General features: G+C 53.8%; 2 protein-coding genes across 11 annotated transcripts in view; one reads left to right on the top strand and one right to left on the bottom strand.

The window, feature by feature from the left end:
• DRC1 (dynein regulatory complex subunit 1) overlaps positions 1 to 6,867 on the top strand; it is a 37,784-nt gene extending 30,917 nt beyond the window's left edge. For all 7 annotated transcript variants that reach the window (XM_074331803.2, XM_088796251.1, XM_074331800.2 and 4 more), the window contains 6 exons: positions 582 to 671; positions 1,224 to 1,313; positions 3,649 to 3,833; positions 4,892 to 5,035; positions 5,350 to 5,452; positions 6,617 to 6,867. In XM_074331803.2, the coding sequence (XP_074187904.2) occupies positions 582 to 671; positions 1,224 to 1,313; positions 3,649 to 3,833; positions 4,892 to 5,035; positions 5,350 to 5,452; positions 6,617 to 6,685 (681 nt within the window). In that variant the 3' untranslated portion in view covers positions 6,686 to 6,867. The remainder of the gene's footprint in view (positions 1 to 581; positions 672 to 1,223; positions 1,314 to 3,648; positions 3,834 to 4,891; positions 5,036 to 5,349; positions 5,453 to 6,616) is intronic.
• A 6,254-nt stretch (positions 6,868 to 13,121) lies between these two features.
• Positions 13,122 to 27,614, bottom strand: part of OTOF (otoferlin) — an 88,888-nt gene continuing 74,395 nt past the window's right edge. For 3 of the 4 annotated variants that reach the window (XM_074331805.2, XM_019735385.3, XM_019735386.3), the window contains 19 exons: positions 27,401 to 27,562; positions 27,139 to 27,301; positions 26,521 to 26,591; positions 25,010 to 25,039; positions 24,459 to 24,590; positions 22,317 to 22,383; positions 21,324 to 21,460; positions 21,067 to 21,201; positions 20,562 to 20,699; positions 20,121 to 20,248; positions 19,841 to 20,011; positions 19,070 to 19,230; positions 18,236 to 18,378; positions 17,775 to 17,863; positions 16,868 to 16,966; positions 16,469 to 16,710; positions 16,150 to 16,328; positions 15,934 to 16,034; positions 13,122 to 14,130 (listed from right to left, as the gene is read on the bottom strand). In XM_074331805.2, coding sequence (XP_074187906.2) covers positions 13,950 to 14,130; positions 15,934 to 16,034; positions 16,150 to 16,328; positions 16,469 to 16,710; positions 16,868 to 16,966; positions 17,775 to 17,863; positions 18,236 to 18,378; positions 19,070 to 19,230; positions 19,841 to 20,011; positions 20,121 to 20,248; positions 20,562 to 20,699; positions 21,067 to 21,201; positions 21,324 to 21,460; positions 22,317 to 22,383; positions 24,459 to 24,590; positions 25,010 to 25,039; positions 26,521 to 26,591; positions 27,139 to 27,301; positions 27,401 to 27,562 — 2,529 coding nt within the window. In that variant the 3' untranslated portion in view covers positions 13,122 to 13,949. Of the gene's footprint in view, positions 14,131 to 15,597; positions 15,701 to 15,933; positions 16,035 to 16,149; positions 16,329 to 16,468; positions 16,711 to 16,867; positions 16,967 to 17,774; positions 17,864 to 18,235; positions 18,379 to 19,069; positions 19,231 to 19,840; positions 20,012 to 20,120; positions 20,249 to 20,561; positions 20,700 to 21,066; positions 21,202 to 21,323; positions 21,461 to 22,316; positions 22,384 to 24,458; positions 24,591 to 25,009; positions 25,040 to 26,520; positions 26,592 to 27,138; positions 27,302 to 27,400; positions 27,563 to 27,614 lie in introns of all 4 variants that reach the window. The other variant, XM_088796250.1, reaches the window with a different exon arrangement.

Below are 27,614 nucleotides of genomic sequence, written 5' to 3'. Positions count from 1 at the left end.
ATTTTACATTTCTGAGGTGGTGAAGGAGGTGGAGCAAGGTCAGCAACCTCTCCCTTGGGACAGTTTTCTTTGGCACAAAGGTTGGCTCCTGCAACTGAGGGCAGCTCCTGCTGAAGGAGGCAGCTGACAGGTTCTTCCTCTCAATTTGCAGGCTGCCAGTGGCCACCCTTCCACTGCCTTCTTATAAACTTTCAATGCCTGCTGCTATGTTCTATAGATATTTGGGGACTAGCATATGAGTGAGGTGACATTGGGTGAAGTGACTCTGTGACTGGATCAGGTCTGGACTGCCGTGGGGAGGGAACTCAGGTGTTTTACACACGGGCTTTGGGTGAGGTGATTCAGTACCCTTCGGAGGTGGGGGAACGGAATCCATGATGAAGACTGACTTTGTTCCTGGGAAGGGCCCTTAGGCATCCCAGGAAAGCTTTCCTCAGGGGAACCCACTGCCCAGAGCCTCATCCCTGGGGTTCAGTTCCGTGGAATCGTCCCTGGCTCGTTAAGCAGAGCGAGGCTGCAGACCCTGGGACTCAATCCTGAAAGCTGTCTCTGACTGGAGATGTTGTCTTCCTTCTCCTCAGGGTTTCCTCATAGAGAGCAAGCTGCTGAGCCTTCTCCTTCCACTGGAGAAGAGCGAATGCTATTTGCTGAGGTTGGACGCCATCTTCTCAGTGAGTCCCATGGGCTGAGTGGACATGGGGTGGGGACCTCATTCGAAGACAGGCCCTTATGTTTTTTCAACATTGCCTCAGCCCTGGGAGTAGATGTGGGTCTCCCTGGGCGTCCCTTGGCTCACATCGCATCCTTCCTTTACTTACTCTCCATACAACAAATTGTCCTCAGAGCCGTTTAGCTGTCTGCCATCCTGACCCATCCTCTGCTAGCTTCTCTCTCTCTCATGGCCCAGCTCTCAATTCTTGGTTCTCCCCTACACCACTAAACTCTCGTGTGTTCAGCCCCCTGTAGCCTTCTCGTAACCACCAGCTGTGTATAAGCACTTCCTGTCTCTGAGCGTTTTTTCTCTGTTCTGATGCGTGTGTCCGCAATTCACTCTGCTTTCCCAGTGTTGAATGGCCTCTACTTTGGGGTCATGGCAGGTGCCGGGCATGTTGAGGGGAGCAAGACAAGTCTCTTGTCCTCAGGAGCTGAGGATCTGTTAACTTCTGGAGCCAGTGGGCTCTTCTTGATGTGGTGTTACAGTAGTCATTCTGTTTTCCCCCCAGGCCCTTGGAATTGAAAGTGAGGATGACTTGTATAAACTGGTGAATTTCTTCCTCAAATACCGAGCCCATCATCATTCACCCTCCAGCCAGGTAAGGTGAAGTGCAATCGAAAAGAGAGTATTTTAAATCCTGGAAACGCTTGGGAGCATTGCTGCCTCTGAATAATATTTTTGGAGAAACAGTGAGGGTTTTATGGCAGGGATAGCTAAGTTAGCATTTCCTTTACTATTATTACTTTTTCTATTTGCAAAGGGAAGAATGGATGGATGGGGATGAGAGACTGTTCTCATACTGAGGTCCAAAGGATCTTTTCCTGGGCCTTCCCTCAAAGCCAGGCCTCAGCCACTGTGAGATCTAGACCCACCAAGTTCTGAATATTTGATGCATGACACTTTCCTACAAAGCAGGGCCCATTTGTAATACCTATCTTGATTGTAATAGACTATTCTGAAGACATCATCATGTTAAAAATATAAGATTTTAATTTTAAAATTAAAAACTTGAATTTAATAGATGTCTTTAGTATTGCTAGCCCCAGAGTGAGTATCCTGATATGCTTCCAAAAAAGAGCTGGTTATGTGGACAAAACCCAGAAGCCATAAAGGGGGGGAAAAAGAAAAGCATATATTTGACTACATTTTAAAAAATTCTGTAGGGCAAAAATCACTATAAGCAAAGTTTAGATACAGATGACAGCTGGGGAAAAATTTTAAAAACTCATGACAGTTAAGGGCTAATGTTCTTAATGTGTAAAGATCTCCCATAAACCAATAAGAAAAAGACCAACAACTCAATGAAACAAACACCTCCTGGAAGAGGCAATACAATTAACTTTTAAACATAGGAAAAGATAATGAGGCTTTCTTGTATAACAGAAATGCAAATTAAAACTGCTCAAATTCCATTTTTGCCTGTCAGGTTGGCAAAAATCTGCAAGTCTGAGAACACATAGTGATGGCTGAGGTGTGGGAAACAGGCGCACCCATAAGGTGCTGGTGGGAGTGCAAATTGTCGCAGCCTCCATGGAGGGCAATATCAGTTACATGCCGTATCAGTTACAAAACCTGCGATTCCTCTTTTAGGAATTTATTTTATAGATATATCTCAATACATTTGAAATGATATATTTATTGTAGCTTATTGTTTGAAATGACAGAAGATTGATAACAACCTAAATTTCCATCATTAAGGACTCGATGAAATAATATATGGTATGGTACATCTACACAATGGTGTGCTATGCAACTGTGAAAAAGAACAATGAAATTCTTTGCATATTTATTTGAAAAGATCTCTAAGGTTTATTGGTATGTGAAAAAAGGCCAAGTGCAGAAAAACTATATATGTAGCACTGTTCCATTTATGTAAAAATGGGGAGGAAAAGTGTGTGTGCTTGCATATATCTTTGGAAGGATACATAAGAAACTGACAACTTTGATTTGCCTGTGAGAAGTAAACTGAATGAACTGGGAGATAGGAGTAAGAGTGTTATGAGACTCGGTTCTTGTGGGCTCCCAGGATGGAAATCAAGCGAGATCACCGTGAGACAGTTCAGGCAAGAGGCAAAGGTTTATTAAGCTTGTGCACAAAGGGACCAACACTGAGAAAGGAAAGGTTTGGATAGCTCCTCAAGAGAAGTTGGGGCACAGTTTTAAAGGGAGCTAGGCGACTTAACAGCTATGTCTAGGCCTGTAAAGGTGGAGGTTTCTTGGTGCCTGTGCAGTGTGATACATGCTTCTTCATGTGTGGCATATCTCATTGGCATGATAAATCTCCACCCCTGGGTCTGATTTCTAGTATTTAAATTAGGGAAAGGGCACCTTAGAGACACTCTGGGGCCTCACTGTGCGTGCCCGGCGATGAGGAAATTCCCTTGTTGCTGGTATGCGGCTCTCTGTGGCTTGCTCTCAGGGCTCCTTGATGCCCATTGGTGGTACCGTAGGGTGGATACTCTTGTGACACTTGTCAGGTTCCAGTAGCTGACCTGTCTGACTCACTCAACAGAAGGAGCTTTCCCTCCTGTCTCAGGAGGAAGACTTTTTAAAATTTAAATATTAAAATGAAATTTGTTTGGTATTATGATTCAAAAGGATATGTAAATTACGTAAGCTTTATGAATATCAATGAAACGAGCACCTGTGAACCTACATGTAGAAATAGAGCATTATCATTGTTTTGAAGCGCCCGTGTGCCTCTCCCTGGTTCCATCCCCTTTCTTTTCCACTCTTTCTCCTCACTGTTTCTTTCCTTGTATAAATGTCTCCCTCTGCATCTTTTATGTGACGTCTGTGACTTCCTATAAATTTTTCTCCAGATGTTTTCTTTCTGTCTAGCTCCATACACTCATGCTTGTGTACCCTCCACCCATAGTTGGTTACCCCTTGCACCTTTCTCCAGATCAGTCCCTGGAATCTCACCCCTACAGGAGCGAATGAGCCTGACACCAGCATTGGAGCCAGCAGAGCAGCCAGACTTTGAAGGAAAGGGGGAAGAAAGCCTTGTGGAAAGGGAGCCGGAAGAGAAGGAGGCCCCTGCTTCTCCCCGGCTCATCCACCCCAATGCTGTCCTCAAGATTCTGGAGGCCTTTGTCATGGGTCTGAAGAAGCCCAGGTGGGTGTGGCGCTGGAGGGCTTGCCTGAGAACTGGGAAAGCTGGGTGGGATGCGGGGACCAAGCCAGATGCCCCTGAGTGGACAAGAAGTTCTTGGGCAGTAACTTGGGGGAGTAAAGGGATATTCAAAAGGAGGGCTGGAGGACTCGGTGGGCATTATAATGAAAGAAACGGGGTGTGGAAGTGGCTTGGATTTTTTTCATTCATGATTCATTTGTTGAACATTATTGGGGTCTGCTAAGTAGAGGCCCTGTGGGAATTACACCTTGTGATCAGAACAATGGACTACAAGGTGTCATGTGGCTCAGAGGACGAAGTGGTCAACTCTATTTGGTATGCAGAGAGGGCTTTCGGAGGAGATGGCACTGGAACTGAGTTTTCCTAGGTGGATAAAGTGGGGGGCGAGGGCATTTCAGGATGTCACTGCATGGGGAAAGGCGTGGTATATTGAAAAATCTTGACAGAGAGGTATGGCTAGCGTGTCCAAGGTCTGAGAAGTGGGACCGGCGGGTAGGGGAGCCAGGCCAGATCTTGGAAAGCCTAACGGGCCCAAGATCTTGGTCTTCACCATTTAGTGGCCGGAGCCACAAAAGGATCTTAAGCAGTGGGGGAGCCGTGATTAGACTTCCATTTTGAAAAGATCACGTCAGCATCAGGGAAGGAGTGATGCTGGATACAAGGCGAGCAATGGGAGGGTTTGTCCAGGTGGGAGGTAACATCCTGAGTCAAGGCTACCCTAGAGGGGATAGAGGTGATGACACATTTTGAGAGCTGTTTTGGATGTATTAGTGAGAGAAGTGGGCATAGTAATGAGCTTTAAAGCCAGTGAGATAAACTGGTTGAGAGAAGAAGGGTGCAGCGGTGCTCACAAAGGTAATCGTGGCATCGAGAATCAGGAACATTGATGACAAGCAGGTGTCCTTTCCGAGAATCTCCCATCATCTGACAAGCTTGTCTGGCTGAGTGGGAAGGGGACAGATGGAAGAGCAGTAAGTCTGAGGGGCTGGCACTGGGTGGTGCCAGGTGGACATGTTGGCACCAGTGTCCGTGTCCTTCAGGGACTCTCGGCCGCCAGTGAAACTGCGGAAGGAGGTGCGTGATAACTCCAAGGACTCCGAGTACTGGCAGGCCCTGGCCACGGTGATCCCTCCCGCCACGCAGAACCTCTGGGATGCTCTGTACACAGCCTTGGAGAAGTACCAGTGAGTGTGTGTGTCATGGCCCAGGAAGAGAGGGAACCGGGCAGGTAGGTGGGGAAGGATCCCTGCTTGGAGCGGCCACAATTCCTGCCTCCCTGTCCTATGAACTCTTGGAGAGAGAAGCTGCCTTTGGCAACTCCTGTTGGGGGCGTACAGTGCTGGGTGGCTGGCCTGGCTCAGTCAGGGCAGAAGGGCTGCTCTGGTGGGTGCGGCTTCTGGGGTCCTCTTCCACCAGAACAGAAATATAGCGACCCCGGCCCCTGCATGGCAGAGGATAGAGGCGGCCATGGGCCTCTCACCAGCTTTTCTCCCCAAAGCCTCATCCTGACCCAGAGGGCCAAGCTGCTGGTAGAAAACAATGCTCTGGAGCAGCAGAATACAGAGCTCCAGCTGCTGTTGAAGCAGTATCTAGCATCCAAGGTGGGTGACGGGGACCCTCCAAGGAGGGTGGGCAGGAGGCCGGGAGGTGGGGGGCGTGGACTTGATATTAGGAAACGAGGGGTGCTCTCCCCCAGCACAGGCAGGTGAGCCTGTGACTTATAATAGTGTCCCTGTGATGCCCATGGTTTGGGGCACCCACTGCTCATTGGACCACCCTGAGAAGCAGTGCCAGAGCCAGTGCTGCCTCACAGCTTGCTGAGCCCTCCCTGATGACTTTTCGTCTTTGGTCCTAACAACCACTCTGTGAGGGAGAGAGGGCAGAAATGATTCTCCTCCTTTCACAAAAAAGAGAATCAAAACTCAGAGACTTTGTGACTTGCCCAGAGTATGGGCTCTTCCTGTTCTATCAGCACAAGTTGTCCGGCCTGGGATGTGACCTGGGAGAAGAGGCTCCAATGGGGGCAGATACCCCTGGCCCCCACTTGTGCCTGCTGCAGCGATAGTTGGGACAACTTCTCCAGGGCCTGGAGAGAGGAGAAATGTTACCATCTGTATTCCTGTTGGTTTGTAACACAATTGCTGGCTCAGATTTACTGGTGGGGAGTCCTTCCCATGGTGCTAAGGTCATGGACCCCGAGGGTTATGACATATGACAGAGGGGCATAGTTCCTCTGTCATCATCTGTGTGTGTGAGAGGTGACTGAGGCCAGCTACAAGCCCAGGCACGGGGGCCGTGTGGCCCTGTGTGGTTTCAGGCCGAAGGCCATACCTGAACAGGGGGTGTGGTAAGCCTGGGCATCATGATGGCCTCTTGGCCTGTAACAACAGGACTCAGACAGGGGACCATGTGGTCCAAGCTTCCATCGATGCTACTGTATACAAGAAGATGGGGAAGAGGAGGGAAGGGCAGGCTAGGCTGGGGATGGGATGGCAGGTGAAAAGGGGAAGGGACGGATCCGAGTGGAAGGTTAAGAACGTTCCCAAAGGCTAGCTAGCTGCAGCAGCTGCCAAACAAGGAGCCCTGCACTTGTCTTCTGAAGGAAGGAAGATGTCGGCTTTCCCAGACATCTGGAAGCATTTGGGGAGGAAATATACAGAGATTCAGAGGCCTGTGGGAGAGCTATCATGGGCACCTGACCCCCAGAGGTCATGAAGCAGGAGGGCACTGGGGAAATGTAAGGGCCTTTACTCCCTCTTTTCCAGATAAACTCTGAACTGCAAGTTCCGCCGACTGAGGTGTTGCGGATCCCCGTAAAATCGAAACAGACCTGAAATGGCTGCTGTGTTAGCGCGGACACGTGTTGGCATTGGTGCCAGAGCCGACATGTATAACCTGGGGAGCTGCAGGCCCCAGTCTGCTTTTTCCAGAGCTGCCATTGTAGGGCCCGTCCAGATAGGGGGACAAGAGGACTTACCTGTATCCTGCAGTCATGATTAAAGTCTTTAAAAAGTTGTGACTGGATCTTTTCAAAGAGGTCAGTTCTCGTGAGATGTGGGCTCCTGCTCCTACCTCTGTGTCACGAGGGGACTTTGTCCCCAGCTCAGATTGTGATGTGAGAATAGGCATGTGTCATGCAGGGACTCATGCAGGGTCTTTGGTCCCGCTCCCCACATAAGAATGCAGGACATGGGGAGGCCAAAAAGGAACACCCACGGAGCCACAGATAGGGGACTCATACCACTATAGTCTCGCAAGCGGCTGGGTTAGACACACAGGAAGCAGGAGCCACACGATCCGCAACGCACCTTCCGCTTCTCTGCCAACCAACCTCACTTGCTAACTGCAATCCGCCTCTCTGCAATCCGCAATCCACAATCCACGCTTGCTAGCTTAGCCACGGCAGTTATATTCATGGCTAATGGCTAACTGGTAACAGCTGATGGCCAACTAGTCACAGCTGATGACCATTTAATACCCGAGCCAGCACCTTTTCACATGAGGCCGAGAGCCTGGAAACTGGGACTTTGTCCCCCCACTCCACCCCTACAGGGTCTCACCTCATAATCTACGCGACAAGCGTCTTCCGCCAGGGTTCCTGCGCCGTATTAGCCTATAGGCACCTACGGACGAAAAGAAACAGTAGTCTTAGGAACCAACAATGGCACATCCCTTCCATCTGGGAGGCTACATGCCAGCTTTTTGTCCTGGGAAAGGAGGGTCGCTGCCACTGGCACCTTTCCTGGTTTGTGTTACCAGACCTTTATGGCAGTGCTTGGGGTCCCTTGCGTAGTTTCAACATGTAACAGAACAGAGGACCCCATAATAGGCCATCGCAAGAGCACATAGTTTCCCTGCAAAATCATCCCTACATTGGGACCTCCGTATACTACAGTCACTGTGGTGGCCACTCGGACACTACCCCTGGAGTCACTTGCAAATCATGAGTCAAAACAGCCCCCCATGGGGCTATCAGGCCCAACCACTGACAGTGGGGGCTTTTGACCTGCCAGGGCCAAGTCCATTGCTGCCGTTCCACATGCTTTCAAGCGTGTGGGTGCTGGCAGCAAAATGTTTCCATTTCTGCCGTAGTCTGGTGTCTGTTTTGGGCTGCACACCAATAGCCGTCCAAATGGCTGCAGCTGCTCGGCTAGAACCATCAGTAAACCAGGCATCCTCAGGTACTGGGGGCTGTCCTTCTCTGTAGGGCGAGGGTTCCAAGTCCTCCCACTAGGCCAGGGGTGTCCAAACTTTTTTCAACGTTTTTTACCAAGGGCCATATGCGGTAAAATACACAAACAGCCGGGCCACTCACTTGAGGTGAAGTACGTATTGCCTCACCTGGTTTATTTAAGTAAACTAAATATGTTTTTGCAATTTGCTGTGGGCCAATTAACAATGGATTACAGACCGCAGTTGGCCCGCAGGTTGCAGTTTTGACACCCCTGCGTCTAGGCAGCGCTCTTGGCTCAGCCTGGGCTATAAGCTCCACTGACCCGAGGACCTGTTGTAGCTCTGTGCTCAAAGGGCTTGAACTAAGGGTGCTACGTTGCTCCAAGTAGGCACCCCACTTGGCGAGGGTGGTGGTCTGTGCCACCCCCGTTTTGGGTTCCTGGGTCCACATACGAACCCACCCCTGGACGGGACAGGTTGTTCGAACCAACACCCGTGCTGTTCCTGTGATGACTTCTGTGGCCACTAGGGCTGCGTACACAGCAGCCAGCTGTTTCTCTATTAGAGAGTAGTGGACTTCTGCTCCTTTCCACAATTGGGACCAAAATCCCACTGGCAACTGGAGATGCGCCTGCCGTTGCCAGAGGCCCCAACCGTACCCCTCTTGGGTTACGTGAACATCGAGTTCAAATGGGCGACCAGGGTCTACTACTTGCAGAGCCTGTGCCTGCTGCACTGCCCGGTTTGTGGCAACGAAGGCTTGCTCTATAGCCTCAGTCCAATCCCATGAGGCTCCCTCTTTTATCATGTTATACAAGGGCCTTGCCATTTGTGCTAAATGGGGTACAAACGCCCACCAATACCCCAGCAGACCCAAATACGTCTGCAGTTGGGAGACCTTGGTCGGCCAGGGAAAGGCTTGTGTTTTGTCAGTAATCACCTCAAATATGACCTTTGTCTTACCCGACCACACAACACCCAAAAACTTGACGGATAAGCCAGGGCCTTGGACCTTTTCCTCATTCACTGCCCAGCTGCGTGACTTCAGGTGGCGGAGAAGAGAGGGAGCTGCTTGCTCTAAATCTGAAAGAGAATCAGATGTTAATAAAATATCATCGACATAATGAAACAAGGCCACAGAGGATGGGTGATCCCACTGTGCCAAATCCTGGGCTACGAGCCCGTGGCAGATAGTGGGGCTGTGCAAGGATCCTTGCGCAAGGACTTGAAAAGTCCACTGCCACCCATCCCAAGTAAAAGCAAACTGCTCTTGACACTCAGGTGCAATGTCAATGGAGAAAAAAGCATGTGCCAACTCCACTACATAGTGATATGTCCCCAGGCGTACAGTCAGACGATCCATTAAATCGTGTATTGAAGGTACTGCTGCGTGCAAAAGTGGTGTCACCTTATTTAACTCCCTATAGTCCACAGTCATTCGCTGGGTCCCATCTGGCTTCTTGACAGGCCATACTGGGGAGTTAAAGGGACTGTGCCTCAGCCTCACAATATGTGCCTTCTCCAATTCCAATATTGTACGACCAATCTCCTCCTGTCCTCCTGGCAGGTGGTACTGTCGCACTGTAACCATGCGCCAGGGCTGCGGCAACACTTGAGGAGGGTGGTGAGGAGGGTGGTGAGCATGCCCGCGTGTCACCGCTTTCACCACCCGGATCCGGAGACGGAACTCTCCTACCGACGTCTGTAAGCTGAGGCCATGTAGCACGTCTACCCCTAGAATATACTCCGGAACGGGGGAGACATAAACCTTGTAGGTACAAGGGGGAAGCCTTCCTATACCCAGTGGTAAGGAAACGGCTTTTACAGTCACAGTCTTTCCCCCGTAGCCATCAATGCAGATTGCTGGTCTAGGGAACAGTTCTGGGTTCCCATAAACGAGACTACAGTCTGCGCCAGTGTCGACTAGGGCCAAAACCCTCTGCACATTAGAAGAGGACCAATGTATGGACAGTTCCACGTGGGGCCTCTGGTCCCTGCTCGTCCCCTCTGACCGGGTACCTTGTCCCCACCCCTAATCGAGCTGAAAGGAGTCGGCCTCAAGTGGCCGCATGAAGTCCTGGAGGGACACGGGTCGCGCTTTCCCAGACTTCTCCTTTAGGCTTTGATGGAATTACTGTTCTGGACGCAACTGTTTCCAAAGTTCCAGCAGGAGTGCATTGGGTTGTCGGTCTATTTTTTCCTGATCGACCCCTGCTGCCACGAGATCACGCCACATCTGCGTGCGTGTTACTCTCTGAGGCCCGCAACCTTGCACCTTTACTTTTGATTTGGGCTTCCAGGCCTTAACGTCTCAGACCTCCTGTCTTAACGTCCCTTGCCACCAGCTTTCAACATCCCCTAGGGTAGCCATGGCAATGGTAACTTCATGGATCCACCGCCCCACATAGGGCGTAAGAATGGCAACCAAGGATCCAAAAGCACTTGCAGGGGCAGTATCCAAAACTAGATCTCGCATGCTTGTTATAAAATGCCCGTCATTCAGCCCCCGCATATTAGGGTTGAATATAGCATGTCTCATACCCATTTCACGGATGATTTGCGTAAGTTCCATATATGACTGCCATTGACTCACAGTGTCTGGCAGCTTGCCAGCCTGTCCCCATACTGTGCGTACCGCAGCAGTGAGCAACTGCATTAGAGAATGGTTGCCCTGGTCGTGGGCCAACCTATGGCAGTTCTGTAACCTTTGTCACAGGGATGGATGCACTGTCACAAAGGCTAGCTTTTCCATCTCGCTCGCCTGGGGAGCAGAGAATGTTGTCTGCTCTCTCATCCCATAAACGCAGTCGCCAAGCCGAGACTGGCTCTCCAGGGTGCTGTCAGCACTGCCTCCCCAGCTCCTGCAACTCAGTGGGAGTGTAAGGGGTGGGAGTGTAAGGGGTGTAGGTCGTGAACTCAGTCACAGCTGGGTTGCCAGCAGCAACGCCCCGTGCTCACGGTTTACCTTTTGCTTCATAATGGGCCCGGAGTGGGGGTTGGGAGCCACGTCGTCTCCACTCCCCACGTCTGCCTCTGCCTCAGAGTCTCCACTGTGGGGCCCCTCTTTTTTTTTTTTTTTTTTTAAGATTTTTATTGGGGAAGGGGAACAGGACTTTATTGGGGAACAGTGTGTACTTCCAGGACTTTTTTTTGCAAGTCAAGTCGTTGTCCTTTCAATCTTAGTTGTGAAGGGTGCCGTTCAGCTTCAAGTTGTTGTCCTTTTAGTCTTAGTTGTTGAGGGCGCAGCTCAGCTCCAGGTCCAGTTGCCGTTGCTAGTTGCAGGGGGCGCAGCCCACCATCCCTTGCGGGAGTCGAACCGGCAACCTTGTAGTTGAGAGGATGCGCTCCAACCAATTGAGCCATCTGGGAGGCAGCTCAGCTCAAGGTGCCGTGTTCAATCTTAGTTGCAGAGGGCAGAGCCCACCATCCCTTGCGGGACTCGAGGAGTTGAACCGGCAACCTTGTGGTTGAGAGCCCACTGGCCAATGTGGGAATCGAACCGGCAGCCTTCGGAGTTAGGAGCATGGAGCTCTAACTGCCTGAGCCACCGGGCTGGCCCCAGGGCCCCTCTTTTAACAGGCAGACCCGAGCTTCCAGAGCCTCCCAACGGGACACCTGGTCTGGCACCTGCGCTATTCCAGCAAGAGCTTCCTCCTAGTTATGATGCACCGTGGTGAGAACCTCCTCCAACTGGTGGTCCCCGAGCTTGCAGCGCCTCCCCCTGGGGCTGCTGGTCCTGCACCTGAGCTATTTCAGTAAGCCCATCCTTCATGTGACGACGCAAGCTGTTGAGGAACATCCAGCCCACACGGCCGGCTGCACCCTTCGCCTCTTCTGGCAACCGGTCAGCTAGAACCTGCAGGGCCCTCTCCATGATGGCTGGAGAGCCATCCATGTCCTCCCACCCCTCCTTGGGGGTCCAACTTCTGAGAACAGTGGCTACTGGGTACCACACACTGTGTGGGGGCCACACGTCCTCCTGCCCAGAGTCAGACACCATTCCTACCTGGCCGGAATCCTGCTCGCTGTGCCAGGCGTCTGATTGGGTGGAGGGCTCGGCATCAGAGGCCCAGAACTCTAGGAGCCCACGGCAGCAGCAGACCACCAAAGGAAGGTGACGCCCGCCACGGCCAACAGGGTGGCATGCCATCTGGCGGCTTGAGAGACCCACCAATTCACTGAGGGGTAACATTTCTCCCAAACAGACTGCGCCTCCTGTCCCCAGCGCTGCTCCTCACGGGCTTCCTGAAACCTCTTTGAAAATTCTGGCCGGCACTGTACTCTACTCGCTGTGCCATTTGTCATGCAGGGCCTCAGCTCCCGCTCCCCACATAAGAACGCAGGACATGGTGAGGCCAAAAAGGAACACCCACGGAGCCACAGATAGGGGACTCATACCACTATAGTCTCACTGGCGATGGGTTGGAGGCACAGGAAGCAGGAGCCACACAATCCGTAACCCGCCGTCCGCTTCTCTATCAACCAACCTCACTTGCTAACTGCAACCCGCCTCTCTGCAATCCACAATCCACAATCCACACTTGCTAGCTTAGCCACGGCACTTATATTAGTGGCTAATGGCTAACCTGGTAACAGCTGATGGCCAACTAGTCACAGCTGATGACCATTTAATACCTGAGCCAGAACCTTTCCACGTGAGGCCGAGAGCCTGGAAACTGCTCTCTGGGACTCTGTCCCCACAGCATGTTGCTGTGAGAGGAGACTCTGGCCCTCTTTTTTTTTTTTTTTTTGGCTGGGGGCAGTTGGTGTCTATGAGTGGAGGCTAGAGCTTTTGGGCAGCTGTGGGGTCTTATGCTTTCAGACAGTCCTTGGGCATGTAGGACCCTTTTGGTGAGCTTCTGGGGCCTCCGGTCCATCCTGCTGTGCCCCTGGACTGTGGTGTGAAGCTCCGGCTGTGGGCAGCCTGGGCAGGTGGGCCTGTACCTTAGGCCGGCCTTGAACCCTGGGCCATGAGGTCACCCAAAGGAAAAACAAGAGGGGCCCAGCTGCTACTGAGTTTGCCAACTTTGAGTGCCTGAAGACCCTGCACCCTCAAACCAGACCCACACTTGACCAGCCGCAGACTTGTCAGCCCAGTCAGTGTTTGATTTCTTTTATTAAGAGAAAGGAAAAACCACTCAAGAAAGGAAAACCAGTCAAGAGAAACCCAAGTGACTCAGGCAGGGAGCAGCACTTGAAGTACAAGCTCCTGGCTGTGACCAGAGGGCTGGAAGGATAGGTGCTGCGGGGGCGAGGCCCGGGGTTGCCTGTGGGAGGTGGGCCACAGGGGTTCACTCCCACTGCTCCTCATCTAGGCCTGCACCAGCCTGGGCGAGGAAGCCCTGGGAAGCGACAGGGGCTGCCCGGGCAGGGGGAGGAGCCACGTGGAGTGGGGTGGTGGTGGAAGGAAGCAGCCACCCTGCAGGATAAGTAGGAAGGGTCTGGCCCACTTCTGCAGAACAAAGACGGGTGGTGACGGCTGTCCTCACCAGATTATGTCTGGGGGAGGTGCGGGTGATGCTTTTTTGCTCATTTGTTCCTTTCAAAACCCATGACATGATTCTGGGTTAATTTCATTAAAGCTTTAGTCCTGAACTGGAAGGCCTGGGGGTGGGAGTGGGGGGTTGGAGGCAGCTTCCTCTAGAGCCAGGGCCTGAAGAAGGGTGGTGCCTGAGCACCCCCATCCACACTCCCCACCCGACAGGCAGGGCCCAGAGGGGCAGGACCCAGCGAGCAGCAGGCTCGGGGTGATGAGGATGGGCAGTAGGGTGTCACCAGCCCAGCAAGCAGGAGACAGGCTCCTGGGACCCGAGGCCTACAGTGTGCACGCAGGGCTCCTCGGGCTTCCCGGAGAGAGGAAAGTCCACGCCAGAGGAGGGCAAGCGCACAGGCCCTGGAGAGGAGCTGCGGGAGGCCGTGGGGCCTTCACGCCCCCAGGAGCTTCTTGACCATGTAGCCGGGGAGGCTGTAGAAGAAGAGGGCCAGCATGAGCAGCCCCAGCAGCGCCAGCACGATTTTGATGATGAGCCACTTGTACCGCGTGCAGATGAGGTACTTGATGGACTTGAGGGGGTTGAGGAACCAGACGAAGGCGGTGTCAGGCCGGCTGGGGGAAGAGGGAGGTGCGGTCAGGCGGTGGGCATCTCCCAGGCACCCCACCCCCTCAGTCCTTCTAGACCCCAAAGGCCCAGTCATGGCCCCTGTCCAAAAGCAGTGAGTGCTGGAGCCAGGGTTTGAGCCCATTTCTAAGCCAGGTTTTGCTGTTTACATTCCCTGTCCTCTCTGCAGGACCCGCTGGCGCTGCAGCCTCCTCCCAAGGCCGAGGCATTTCTGGCCATTGGGCAGCCATCAGCCTCTCCCTGAACACTTGCGGCCATGGCGGCTCATTACTTGAAGAGACAGCAGGCAGTTCTGATTGTTAGGAAGCTCCCCTATCGAGCAGTTCACTGTATGTGGTCCCGTGCGGCCCTGGCTCTTTCTCAGTGAGATCGGTTTCTCAACCTCTCCCCCTTTCTGATGAACATAAACTTCTGCCAGGAGTCTGTGGAGCCCCGGTGGGGGGCATGCCACCTCCACTGACCTGCCCACTGTCAGGGTGCGATGGCTGCTCTAACTTCTGCCTGGTCTCCTGGCCAAGAAGCGCTTGTCGAGCTTTACATTCTATTGTTTGTGTTACAAACAATAGGCTTTATAAAATGTCAAGATATAAATACTACGGAATACGTGTTTGCAAACTCCTGTCCCGCCGTCTCCGGGAGGACACAGACCTCTTCTCCCAGAGCCACACGCGTGTAAGTGGGGTGTGGGCACAGGGCGCCTGGTTTCTAATCCTAGCTGGGACAGGCGAGTTAGCACCTCTTGGAGTGGACCCTACCTCCGGGGTTGGCAAAAGGGGGGAGTGAGGCAGTGAAGGGTGAAGCCCTCAGCGCAGGGCCTGATACCGAGCAGGTGCCAGCGAATGTTGCCTAGTAAGAGGCTGGAATTGGATGGAGCAACTTTTGGTCCTGAGGGTGGATAACGGGTCTGGGTTGGGAGGTGGGTGCTGCAGAAACTATTCAGAACTTGCTTGCCAAGCCCTTTCCCCATTCCCGGTCTGTATCTCAGCTTCTCCCTGCCAATGGAATTGGGTTAGTCAGGAATGTCGCTGGGAGAGGAGGTGGCATTGTGTGAAGAATGCTGGATTGGCAACTTGGAAATGTAGGCTGAGGCCTAGCTCTACCCTGATTTGCTAGGGGACCTTGGGTAGCTTACTTCACCTCTTGGGCCTAATATGTAATCATGTATAATAGTCATCTCCAGTTCTGAGAGTCTGTGATACTGTTAGAAACCTTGAAAGCGGCTGTGTGTGTGTGTGTGTGTGTGTGTGTGTGTGTGTGTGTGTACGTGTATGAGCTGTGTGTGCACTCGTGTGTGTATGTGCACTGGTGTGTGTGTTCCACATGAGCCCTTGGTCCAGAGGAAAAGGGAGAAGTACCAGGCCCAGGAGGATGCCAGACTCAGGCCCCCAGCATCTTCTTGACCAAGTAGCCAGGCACAGAGTAGAACAGAAAGGCAGGGAGAGGAGCAGCTGCACAAGCAGCCGCTGTTTGAGGAGCAGCTGGCGATACGTGTGCCACAAGAAGCAGCGGGCAGACTTGAGAGGGGTCAAGAACCAGATGAAGCTTGTGTCGGGCCGGCTGGAGCAGCAAGAGGGGCAGAGGGAGCAAGAAGAAAGGGCACAGAGGGTGAAGGCTCAGGCCATGGCAAGGGAGCCCGGCCAAGAGGTGGGCCGGCCCCGGGCTGAGTAATTCCCAGGAAGGGACAGAGAGGGCAGCAGTGCCTGCAGAGTGGGGACAAGAAGACTAGAAGGTTCTGGCCCCTCCTTCCTGTTTCAGTGCCCCCCGGGGACCTGGGCCAACTGGGCACTCACTTGGGTTTCTCTAGGGGGTCAGGCTCATTGCGGGCCAAGCCCACTGGATTCTTCTCTGCTTCCTCGGCTGTCAATAGATGCAACTCTGCCTCCACCTTGCCCTGCAGAGAAGAAGAAAACTGTCCCAGTGTCTGGGCCAGGTGCCAGGCCCTCTGCACCCCCGCCAGGCCAGCCCTGCCCAGCCCCGCCCACCACCTGAGCAGGGGGGGTGCCCACCGTGAGCTCAAACTCGTCATTCTCATTGCGGGCCAGGAGGGGCCACCAGCCTTTGACACGCTTCTGCTTGAAGATGGACACCAGGGGCACGTCCACCTCCCCCGTGGCCATCTCCATGGTGCACTGCTTGGCTGTCTTCGCGCCCCGTGGGAATCGGTTCAGGTCCAGCTCGATGGCCCCTGTGGCAACCTTGGAGTCAGCTCTGACAGACTGGTGGGAATGAACCCCTCACCCTGGTGGGCCCAGCTTGTCCCTCCCTCCCCCTCCCTTGCTCGCTCCATTCTGGGTCCCAGTCCCCTGGCCCAGCCCAGCTCTGCACCCAGGAAATCGTCGGCAGAGAAGTGGTCGGCATCCCAGATCTGCAGGGTGAGCCGAGCTGGGATCTTATATTCAGTCTCGTCCCAGGAGAACATGGACTCCTTCTTGGAGATGACGATCTTTTCCTCAGCAGCCAGGTAGTCGAAGGGGAAGAGGTAGCGCCAGTTGAAGTTGCCCTCGCCGGTCAGGGAGTGGTAGTGGACGTCTGTGTCCTGCTTGTCCTCTTGCTGGCCCTTAAGCCACCTGGGGGAGGGCACGCACCACCCACTCCAGACCTGCAGCCACACAGGTGGGGCCTCCCCACCCCACAGCTCCCTTTGTCTTCTCCCTCCTCTCCTGCACCCCAGGAAGATGGGGTCACCCAGCTCAGCCCCCTCCCAGCCAGGGACCTCTCACCCACCCCCGCACAAAAATGTCACTGGACTTCTCCCCAGTGAAGAAGTCGTCATCCTCCAGGACCACCTCATCCGTGTTCCACACGATGACCCGTAGCTCATACCTGGGCAGGGGGAGAGGCTGATTAACAGTCTGGGTGGGGGTTACCCTATGGTCTTGGGCAGGGGGGCTGGAGATGAGATGACCGAGAGAAGTCCTGGGAACTTGGGGTGAGGACGGGGCCTGGGCAGGTTGGGGCTGAGAGAGTAGAAGTGATGGAGAGATGTTGGGACACCCGCAGGTGTGACCAGAGTCCGCCAGTCAGTGTGGCTGTTGTGAGGACAGCCCCAGGAGGAAGCCAGTCTGGCTGGAACGCTGGGCCTCAGAGCACACTGCTGGACAGGGAGCCTGGCTCAGGGTAGGGAGGGGCCGGCCCGCTGCAGAGGGTGGCTGAAGCCAGAGAGTCAGGACAAGTTCTCCCTGTCTTCAGAGGCCAGAAGCTCCACTCCAGTGCTAGCAAGTTTGCCTTTAAGCCCAGCAGCTGGCAGTGACTACGCATAGAATATAATTTCCTTTATGTCTTTGTACCCAAAGAGGGATTTGACATGCAATTGTCATGATAAATAAGGTAGTTTTCTGCGTCTTGTGTGTGAGAGTGTATGTGTGGGCACATGTGTGGAACCCAGGTTTTGGTGAAAGCCCATTGGAGGATGCTGGCGTGTACTCACTGACCACACAGTGGGGTGTGGCCCCTGCCTCAGCACTGGGGACCTGCCAAGGGCAGCCCCACAACTCTCTTGATGGGTTGGTCTGTTCCTATCACAGGACCACATGGGCATCACAATGCCCACTGACCAAGGTGATCTGGGCCGTGGGAGAAGCAGCGAGGGGTGTGGGCAGGGAGGGGGTGGTGCTGAGTCCGAGCAGCTCACTTCTTGGGCTTCCGGGGTGAGATGTCCAGAGGCGTCCCGGGGGCTGACATGTCCATGGGGAACATGTCCACCCACAGCTCCAGGCGGCCCTGAGGAAGAGGGGATGTGGCAGTTCTCCCCAGTGTCTCCTCCACTGCCCAGGAAGGCCAGCTCTCCTCTCCCTCCCAACCTTTGTCCTGTCAGGTCCCATTTCATCAATTTCCATCCTTGGGTGCCAGGAATTCCTATGACATCATCAATAACCAATCACAGCTTCTGAGGGAGATACCCAGGTTTCCATCCCAAGCTGATGTGGTTCTCACTCAAGGCAAAGACACATGCCACTGGCGTCATTGTGAAGGGCCATGGTGGGGAGGTGCCACCAGGCTTTGGGGAATGCAGCCAATAACATGAGGATACATTTTATGGACTCAGGCTGGGACTCTCTGATCCCAGATACCAAAGAACCTCAGGTAAGTCACCTGTTCGATGCCTGGCTTGTCAGGATTGAGCAGTGGCCGCGTCTCCACATGTTCTGGCACCAGACGGCAGCCCACTCGGGGGATGTCCTCCCAGTGACGCAGGGCGCACAGTGCCACATGCTCATCTGTGGACCTCTTCTGACCTGTGGGTGCCAGTGTGTCAGCTGCGTGCATGCGCTCAGCAGAATCAGACCTGTGCTGGGCCAGGGACTTGGGCACAGAGAAGCCTCTGAACTATCACCGTTCACCCATCTCCATTTTACTGTCGGGGAAACTGAGGCACAGAAGGAGCAGTGGCTTGCCCAAGCTCTCAGCTGTCCCACAGGGCCCAGAGAGTTCTGTGTCCTTGGAATTCCTCTGCCTGGAGAACTTGAACAGAGAATCCTAGGGGGCTGTGAGGTCAGGGAGGACAAGAATGCACTTCCCGTCCCAGCGCCCTGATGGTGGTCAGCACACATTCCCTACACAAGTCCTCCTGATTCTCTGGGAACGGCCACGTGGGTGAAGGAGCTGAGAGAGTGCAGAGCTCGGAGCCACTTGACCTTGGGCAAGACACTAAACTACTTGGGTCTCAGTTTCCTCATCTACAGAATGGGGAGACCCTCCCTAGTCCACAGGGATGCCGCGGAGAGAGAAGGCAACAAGCGGGTGAGCGTTGTGTAGCATAGGGAGGCTGGGCAGAGGCTGGGCAGATGGGTGGGACTCTAGGCCCTTACAGGGTCACTACGCCCAGGCAGAGGAGACCCCAAGCTAGGCCTTCAGGTCCTATCTCAGGGAAGTGCGGTCGCTGCCTGGCCTCTGACACCCCTGTGGCTGTGTCTAGCACCCTGTTACCGTTCTCATCCTCGATCTCGGAGGGCCCAGTGAAGACCCGGTTGGACACCTTCACTCTCCCGGGGGGCCCGAAGTGGGGGCCGTCCACTTTGCCCTCCTTGCAGAGGCGGGTCAGGATCTGGCTGGGCATCATGGGGTCCCGCCAGATATTGTAGCCATGTCTGTGGGAGGGGCACACAGGCTTGGTGGGGCTGCGCCATCTCTAGATGGCAACTGCTTACGTTAGCTGTTGCCCTGCAACAGCAATTGTTGCCCACCCTCCAACCCGGTTCAGCTGAGATGCCAGGGATCCTGGAGGTTGATCCCTCCTCTGGCCCCACATGCCCAGTGTCCCCAGGATGAGCATTCAGTCTCCCCCAGTGCAGCCCACTCCATCCCCCCATGGGGCCCACTTCTTTGGAACCTCAAAGATGAGAAAACTGATAACCAGAGAGGTTAAGGGACATGACCAGGGTTCCACAGCCTGCCAGTGGCAGAGGCCAGCCAGATCCCCACTGGACTCGTCCTAAAGAAAAGTGCCACCCTTCTTCCCAGCCCACTTTTCTCTCCTTGTCCTGCCCCCTCTGTCCTGGAATGCCCTGGCTCTCTCCTTGTCTTGGAATCTGCAGTCCTGGGCCCTGAAGGCTATGCCCAGAGCCTGTAGGAGTGGAGGCCTGGCTTGGGACAGAACCCGCAATATGTCTCCCTTCCTAAACCACGTGCTGTGAATCTTGTTTTTAGAGTTTAGGTGCAGCAGGCCTTGCCCTGCCCGCCCCACCCCATCCCACGCACATGGAGTAGGTCTGGGTGATGCCACAGGTGGCACGGTGCTTGCTGTAGAATCGGTTCTCCAGGTCAATCTTGGTTTCCCCAATGAGGTCATCAGTGCCTACCAAATCCCAGTCGTACACGGCCACTGTCAGCAGGGATTCCATAGGGAAGGAGGCCTCGATGTCAAAGGATCTGGCAGGGTGGGGGTGGGGAGAACGGTTGAGGGTGGGGAAGGGTGGGAGGTAGTCTGTATGGGGAAAGTAGGGGCCTGGCATGGGGGGGGGGCACCAGAAGGCCTTACTTCCCAAAGACAGGGTTGAGCTGCTTGGAGATGTAGTTCTCCTTGTCTCGGATGTCAGTCTTGCCCAGCCGGATGGCGATGTACGGGTCAGCTTTGCCATTGATGTCTGCAGGGTGCAGATCCGTGGCCTGGGACGGGGGGAGGGTGTTCCTGAGCAGCCACCCTCCTCTTCTAGTGCCCCACCCAGCTCCCTGATGATCCCATGATGGTGAAGACCAGGAACACGACCAGAGACAGGAGACTTGCTGTGTGACCCTGGGCAAGTTGCTCCCCCTCTCTGGGCCTTGGCTTCCTCCTTTATAAAAGATGGGAACTAGACCAGATAACCAACCTCCCAGTGGGGGGTTATCAGTTCACAGCTGCTCAACCCCTCCCGGTCTGGAGGACTAGTTTCCCTCCTGACTGGGAAACTAGGGAGAGGGGATGCGAGGGGAGTCTCACCCGGACAACGTAGACTCGGACCAGCACGTTAATGGGGTCATTGCTGGGGATGCCGTGGAACATGCCATAGGTGGGGTCGTAGCCAGCCTCCCGGGACACATCCTCTGGAAGTGGCACTTTGTACACGCAGAGGGAGCCCTGGGGCAAGGCAAGCATGGGTCAGGGGACAGGTTTCAACAGGCACAGGTGGGGTGTCATTCAAAACAGCCAACAGTCTGCAGCCTGCTGTGTGGCAGGGCCTTCACCCTTTGGTAGCTGGATGGGGGGTTGGTCCAGGAGTTCTGGAGGGAGTGGCCAGAGCAGTGGTGGGGGTGGGGGAGGCAATTTGAGGGGCTCTCATTGCAGATGCTCAATCAATATGCGAATGTTTTTATATTTTACCAACCAGTACAGCTGACAGTTCCACCTGAATGTCAGCCCCTGGCTTGGGCGGGCGTGTGGGGGTGGGGCGGGCTCAGCGCTGAGGGGCTGGGGCTCAGGGGCTGGGCCCCACTGCTTGCCCGACCTTAAACCGGCCCACGATGCGCTCCTCCTCCGTGGAGCCATCCTCGTCGTCCCCTGTCTTGCCCCGCAGCAGGTTGAAGGTGTGCAGCCAGTCCTCAAAGTTGTCGAACTCTGACTCCAGCTCCTTGGGGTACACCTGAGCCAGGCCGTCCATCAGAGGGAGGAGGCCTGTCCGTTGGCTTCTGTCTTGTCCCATCTGCCACCTCATGCCCCCAGGCGTGACTCCATGCCCCGGTGGGGTTTATCCCAGACTCTCACCTTCAGCTCATCAATCTTGGGTTTCTTCTTCTCAGGGGCCTCAGGCCCCTGGACGGGGCCTGGGCTCTGGGTTTTCTTCTTCTTCTCCTCCTTTGCAGCCTTTGCCTTCTCCTTGCCCTTCATTGGCCCCTTTACGCCTGGACAGAAACAGCAAAGGAGGCCTCCTAGTCAGTTTGGGGAAGAAAGGATGGAGCAGGAAAACCTGGGCTGGAGACCCAGCTCTGTCACTAATTTAACTTTGCTAATTTCACTTGGCAGGTCTCTGTATACTCAACTGTAAAATGTAGACAATACTCCCTCACATGCCTCCCTCACATGGGTGCAGGACTCCAATAAGGTCATGCGGGGAGTGTGTACAAAACGGTTGCCGTGCCCTTTGACAGAGCGGGGCATGGAAGGTGCTCACTTTCTTCTCTGGCCTCAGCCTACTTGTCTAATATTAAGAGCATTGCATTTCCTAAACTATTCATTGGAACACCAGGTGTAGGTGTTCTTGGAATGCTTTAGAAGAAAGGGTATTATGGTCAAATTAGTTGGGGAAATATTTTATATTGTATCTTTCTTCTAGAGATTTTGAATAACATTTGCATATTGAAGGCACTGAGAAGTCCTGCACCAAAAGACCTGTTTAATCCATTAGACCATAGAACCCTCCTTTCCCTCCAGAATACCCATTAATATTGTTCCATTAAAAAGGTCTGGAAAATGCTGAGTGGGATGACCTCTGAGGTCCCTTCCAGCTCTGATGTTGTGTGGCTTTAAATGTCTGTTAGTCAGTGTGGTTGCTGAACTGGTCAGAGTAAAAGCCACTCTGGATCAGGGCCTAAGCTTGTTCATTGGTGCCCAGGGACCCCTCATGATATCTGCCCTTAGTTACTGCAGCTGTGCGGGTCCATGGGCGGGGGAAAGAGAAGCAGCTGGTGTGGCAGGCAGGGGAGCCTACCATTGAGGGCTAGGAAGGGGGTGGCAGAGGTCTAGGGTTCTAGGGCTCACCCTCAGTGTTGTCCATCTCCTCCTTCTCCTCAAAGTCCATTCCTGAGGCCTCTTGCTGTCGAAGTTGCTACCAAAAAATGAGACGAGGAGGAGGGAAGTGGGCTTCCTGGGGAGGGAGCTGTTGACCCCAGACTTGGTCTCAGACAAGTCTTAAATGCACTAGAAACAGAAACTCTTTCCTACTGAGTTAAAAACCAATCACATACTTTGCTTAAGTGGGTTAAAAAAAGTTTACGTGTACAATATGACTGACTGTACTTAGGAATTTATGATTGTTCAAACTGTACATCATTAAAAATATAATACCCTTTATTGTTGCTTATTAGTGGTATTCTTCTTATTATTATCTGTTAATGTAGAAAAGTATAACTGAGTAAAGAAATGTGCTTCATTGTCTTCACTCAGTTCACCCCACTTATTGGAAACCAAAGCATCAGATTTCAACCAAAGCGCCACCGCCACTTGGTGGCAGCCTGTGCAAGTTACAGGAGTAGAGACAGACAGACAACAGGCAGGCAGCCTCTTGGAGCTCCAGCCCGGTCAACTGGAATCCAGGAAGGGATGGTGGGAGAAGATACTACTAGGTGTCCCCCAAGGACTTGCTCTCCCATTCTTGAGAAGTTTTCCTTGGCACACAGCCACCTATCTAAAGAGTAGATTCCTCATAATGTTGTAAAGATTTTATAGGGTATCCAATGGGTACTTGTCTTATCAGGGAGACCACCTCATGGATGGTGTAGATGCCTGACCACTGCTCTGTACACCTGAAGCTGAAGCTGAATAATAATGAATATCAGCTGTAATTATATATATATATATATATATATATATATATATATATATATATATATATATATATATGGTCACGGGATGTGGAGTACAGCATAGGGAATAGAGTCAGTGGAATTATAACAGCTATATACAATGTCAGAGGGGTAGTAGATTGGGGAAGGGGGTTATCACTTTGTGAGGGGTATAAATGTCTATTACATTGTTTTGTACACTTGAAACTAATAAAAAACAAAAAGATTAGAATTCTCAGCCTCCCTTGCAGCTAAGTGTGGCTATAGGACTAGATTCTGGCCAATGTAACGGAAGTGATATGTGCAACTTCTGGGTTGGGCCCTTAAAAGGAAAGGAGTATGCCTACCCTTCTTCTCTTTACCCCTTCCTGTGCACCAGTGTTAGGACGTGACAGCAAGCCATCTCTGCCTATACAGATGCCAGTAATAGGATGGCAGGATCTTAGTCCCCGACACCATTGAGTCACCATACCAGCCTTCTTCTTGTTCATACTGATCTAACTTGCTAGCAGCTTAGCCTGTGTTCTGACTAATGTGGGTAGTAAACATCACAGACAGCTTGGTCACAGAAAGGGCTTGGGGAGAGAGACTGGCTGGATCAGCTCAGCTGAGGAAACACAACTGCTGGCACATGTCCCTCCCGGTCAGTTGGTCAGTCAGGGAGTGTCCTGAGCGAGGTAGGCAGTGTAGAGAAGACACAAATGAAGAAGAGAAGGAATGCCCTTTCTGGAACTTGTACTCTGGCTCAGCGGACAGAACCCACGTACACAGGGGAAGAATGTTTCACAGCCACTGTGACCAGATGTATAAAATAAAACAGTATGAAGATGGGCCAGTACTACTGAGAAGTCGTTTCCTTTTTGTCTCTGAGCGCATGTTTCTCCTCTTTCTCAAATGTCACCTCCTCTGAAGCCTTCCCTGACTCCCCCAGGCATTGATTTGCCTTTGTCATCACACAGTATAATATCTATTTATGTGTCCATTTTCCCCAGTAAACAGAGGGCTCCTCAGGGCAGCCCTCTGTTGGCTCCCAAAGCACCTAGGATGGTTTCTGCTTAATCATATATATTCAAGAGATGGTTGTAGAAGAAATGAATGAGGACAAGAGGAAAGCAAGCCAGAGAAAGTAGACTGGATTGCTGGAAAAGGTGAGTCCTGAGCTAGAACTTCAAGCTGTGAGACAAGGTTGTTCCCAACTCATGTGAATGGAGTGGAGGAGCCCGCTCTGGTGGGGAGCAGGACAGAAGTTGGATAGGAGGCCCCATAGGAGGGACCTCTGCCTCCCCCTTCCTGCCCCCCGATTCCTCCTCTGTGCCCCAGCCCAGGCCTGAGGCCTCACCTCCTTCATGGTATCGATGGAGGCAAAGTACTTGGACCACCAGTCCAGCATGCTCTCATCTGGTTCTTCTTCCTCTGGCTCTTCCAAGCTGCCCTTTTTCCTCTTTTTCTTCTTCTCCTTCTCCTCGTCAGCCTGGAGGGTTGGCCAGGTCCAGAGTCCTGCATACATCCCTCCACTCGGCCATTTCCAGGGCCCTGGACAATCTGGGGGTCCCCCGTCCATTCTGACCACCTGCTCCCGGGAAGCCCTGGGCTCCATGAGGCTCTGTGGGGCCCCACCGTCAAAGGGGCAGGGCCCCGTTTTGTGGAGGAGGGTGCCGTGGCCGGAGGGGGTTATGACCTGCCCACGTGGGTCACTGGCCAAGGCAGGACTGGCACTCAGGGGCCCTGCTGCCCAAACAGCTCTCTCTCTGCCTCTTCAGAGGGTGTGTTGGCTGGAGCATCCAGGGGCCAGGGGTGGCTCAGTGCCTGCAGCTGGGCCCCTTGGCCTCACACCCTGTGCCAATGTAGGGTCCTCTCACCCCAGAGACCCCAGATGGTCCCTACACTCACCACATCCACCTTGATGACAGCATCAGAAGTCTGCAGAGGGGAACCAAAGAAGAAGGAACGAAATTAGCTCCCCTGGGGCCTGGGGTGGAGGCAGTGGCCCAGCCAGGGAGCATGGAGGACGATACTGGCTGTGTGCAGTGAGTGAGTCCGAGAGCTCACAGGGCGACTCTGCACTAACAGGAGCGCACTGCTGGCAAGCAAAGCCTGCAAAGGTGCTGCTCTGTGGGTGTTCCCTCAGAACTTCCACGGCCGGTCGTGGTTCTCAAGCCTGAGGTGCTAGTTGGGAACTTCCCAGATGATTTCAATGGGCAGTCAGGGTGGGGAGGGGAGGCTAGCCACACGCACTAGCAATTCAGTGATGCTGGCTGGATGGTCAACTCAACTGCACTTTCTCTCCCTCGCCAGCACCTTAAAAATTAAGTACACATACACACACACACACACACACACACACACGCACACACACGCACACACAATTGCATAGCTGAAGAGGGCCTTGGTGGAAACACCCCAGCAGAGCCCAGGGCCTGTGGGACAATGGGAAAGCTTAGGTAGGTGGCATCCTCTGTCTTACTTGCTGACGGTCTGAAACTAGGGGGATTCCCCACAGCCCCCCAGGAGGAATAGGCTCCTTGGGGAGGAGCTCAGGAGGCTGAGAGGTGACGGGGACGTGGGATCTTCAGGCATAGCCCCAGGGGCTCTGGCCATGACACCCCAGGGCTGCAGACCAGGCCTTGGACCTTGTCAGCTCCTCTTTCCCAAGAGCCATGCTCACTGCTAACTCAGCCCGCTGGCTGGGACCCTCTGGGGTCAAGGATTATGGGCCAAGAGAAGGTGTTTCAGATCAAGCTCAGGCCTCAGAAGCTAGGACACACCCCCAGTTGTGTGAAGCAGGAGAGGTTGGAAATGAGATTTGGAGAAAGTGGTGGAGAGGAAGCCCACTTCCAGCTCCTCGGTGCTGTCTGGACACAGGATGGCCTGTTCCAAGCTGGCCTCCATCCTGCCCTCCCCTGCAGACGACATCTCCACATTCAAACTCCCAGGCAACAGGTCTTCCTCTGGCAGATAAATAACCTCAGTCCCAACGCCAGGAGGAATAAGAGGCTTCCAGCTGGAAATCATTCCCCAACCCAGGCCCGGGGAGAGTCTTTTGTGAATGGCTGGGATAGACAACAGGAATCCTCTGGGAAGAACACTGGTGTTCCCACAAGGAATCTATCGCCTACGGTGTCATTTGTTGGAGTAAAAATAATCGCAATTACCTCAAATGGTTATTGCTCATTCTGCCTCTCGTACATGCACACCACACGCTTGTGCACGTGCACACATGCATACACACACAAACACACATGCAAAATGGACAGTCTTGCATTGCAGGACAGCCTGGGATGGAACTGCTGGCACATTTGGTCAGGGTCAGCCCTGGACACAGAAGGAGGCAGCTCGGCTCACAGAGTGTCACCTGCAGTCACATGCTCCCAGCCCGCGTGGCACTGACCCACGCGCCTTACCGCGTCCAGCTTTACCATGGTCTCCAGCTTCTTGACAGTCACCTCTGGCTCCATGTTCACCACGACCTCCCCTGTGGGGTGAGAGGAGGGGCCCCATTGCACAGCACACGGCAGCCCCGGAGGAGACTGACTGGACGGAGAGATGGACAGATAGGCAGACAGACAGGGAGGAGCAGGAGTAACAGTGAGAGTCAGGGGTGGCCAGAAGGACCAGAGGCCTGAAGCCATTTCTGGAGCTTTCTGAGGGGAGAGGGAGGGACAGGGCAGTTGAAGGAGAAAAGTTGGGCAGAAAGAGAGGGAGAAGCTGAGCCAGAGAGAAGGAAAAGCTGCAGTGGAGGCTGGGCCAGGCAGGAGGCCGGGAAGGAGGCCTGGGTCTTCTTCCTGAACCAGCAGAGGAAGCATCTGCCGTCAGGCCCTCTAAGGACATCTCCAGCTCTGGCTCTTTCTGGCTCTAGAATGAAGGGCAGCCGTGGGCAGCCTTCTCCCTCTGGCCTCCCCCACACCCATTTAGGAATGTCCTGGAGGAGCAAAGAGGTGACTGTATGGACCGGATTGTGAGCTGAAGCCGCTCGCATAGACTGAGTGGAGCCAGGCCTGGGCTTGGCGCTGTGGCCCTACCCGTGGTGTTCCAGTTGGAGGCTGAGTGCTCTGGGGGCCGGTAGATGAAGCGCCGAAGGGAGCTGACAGCATGGGAGCCCACCAGGGTGTAGCGGCCAAAGGCCCGGCAGTCTACAACTCGGATGTTCAAGGGCGGGTGCAGGAGTTCGTTCTCCGGCAGGTCCTGGGGTGTTGGCCAATGGAGCCTGAGCTCAGAGAAGGGGCACGTCTGGCCACACCAGCCACACCCAGCTCTGCCCTGCCCTGCCCGGCCAACACCCACCACTTCAAACCACTTGACGAGAGTGCTGAAGTTGGGATTCTTCTTGTAATTGTGGATCAGGGACGACTGCACCCCCTTCCCTGCACACTCGATGTCTACCCGTGGCCGGTCCACCTGGGCCAGATTCACCCTCTTCAGGTCCCTCAGGCCCCAAAACAGCACCTGGGTTGGGGGGAAAGGAGAACTCCTCAGTCAAGGGAGCCAGCTATGGGTG

The sequence above is a fragment of the Rhinolophus sinicus genome, chromosome 2 (genome assembly GCF_057876585.1).
Source record: "Rhinolophus sinicus isolate RSI-liver-muscle chromosome 2, RSI-T2T, whole genome shotgun sequence".
Classification (NCBI taxonomy): domain Eukaryota; kingdom Metazoa; phylum Chordata; class Mammalia; order Chiroptera; family Rhinolophidae; genus Rhinolophus; species Rhinolophus sinicus.
This window is presented reverse-complemented; position numbering and strand designations above follow the sequence as displayed.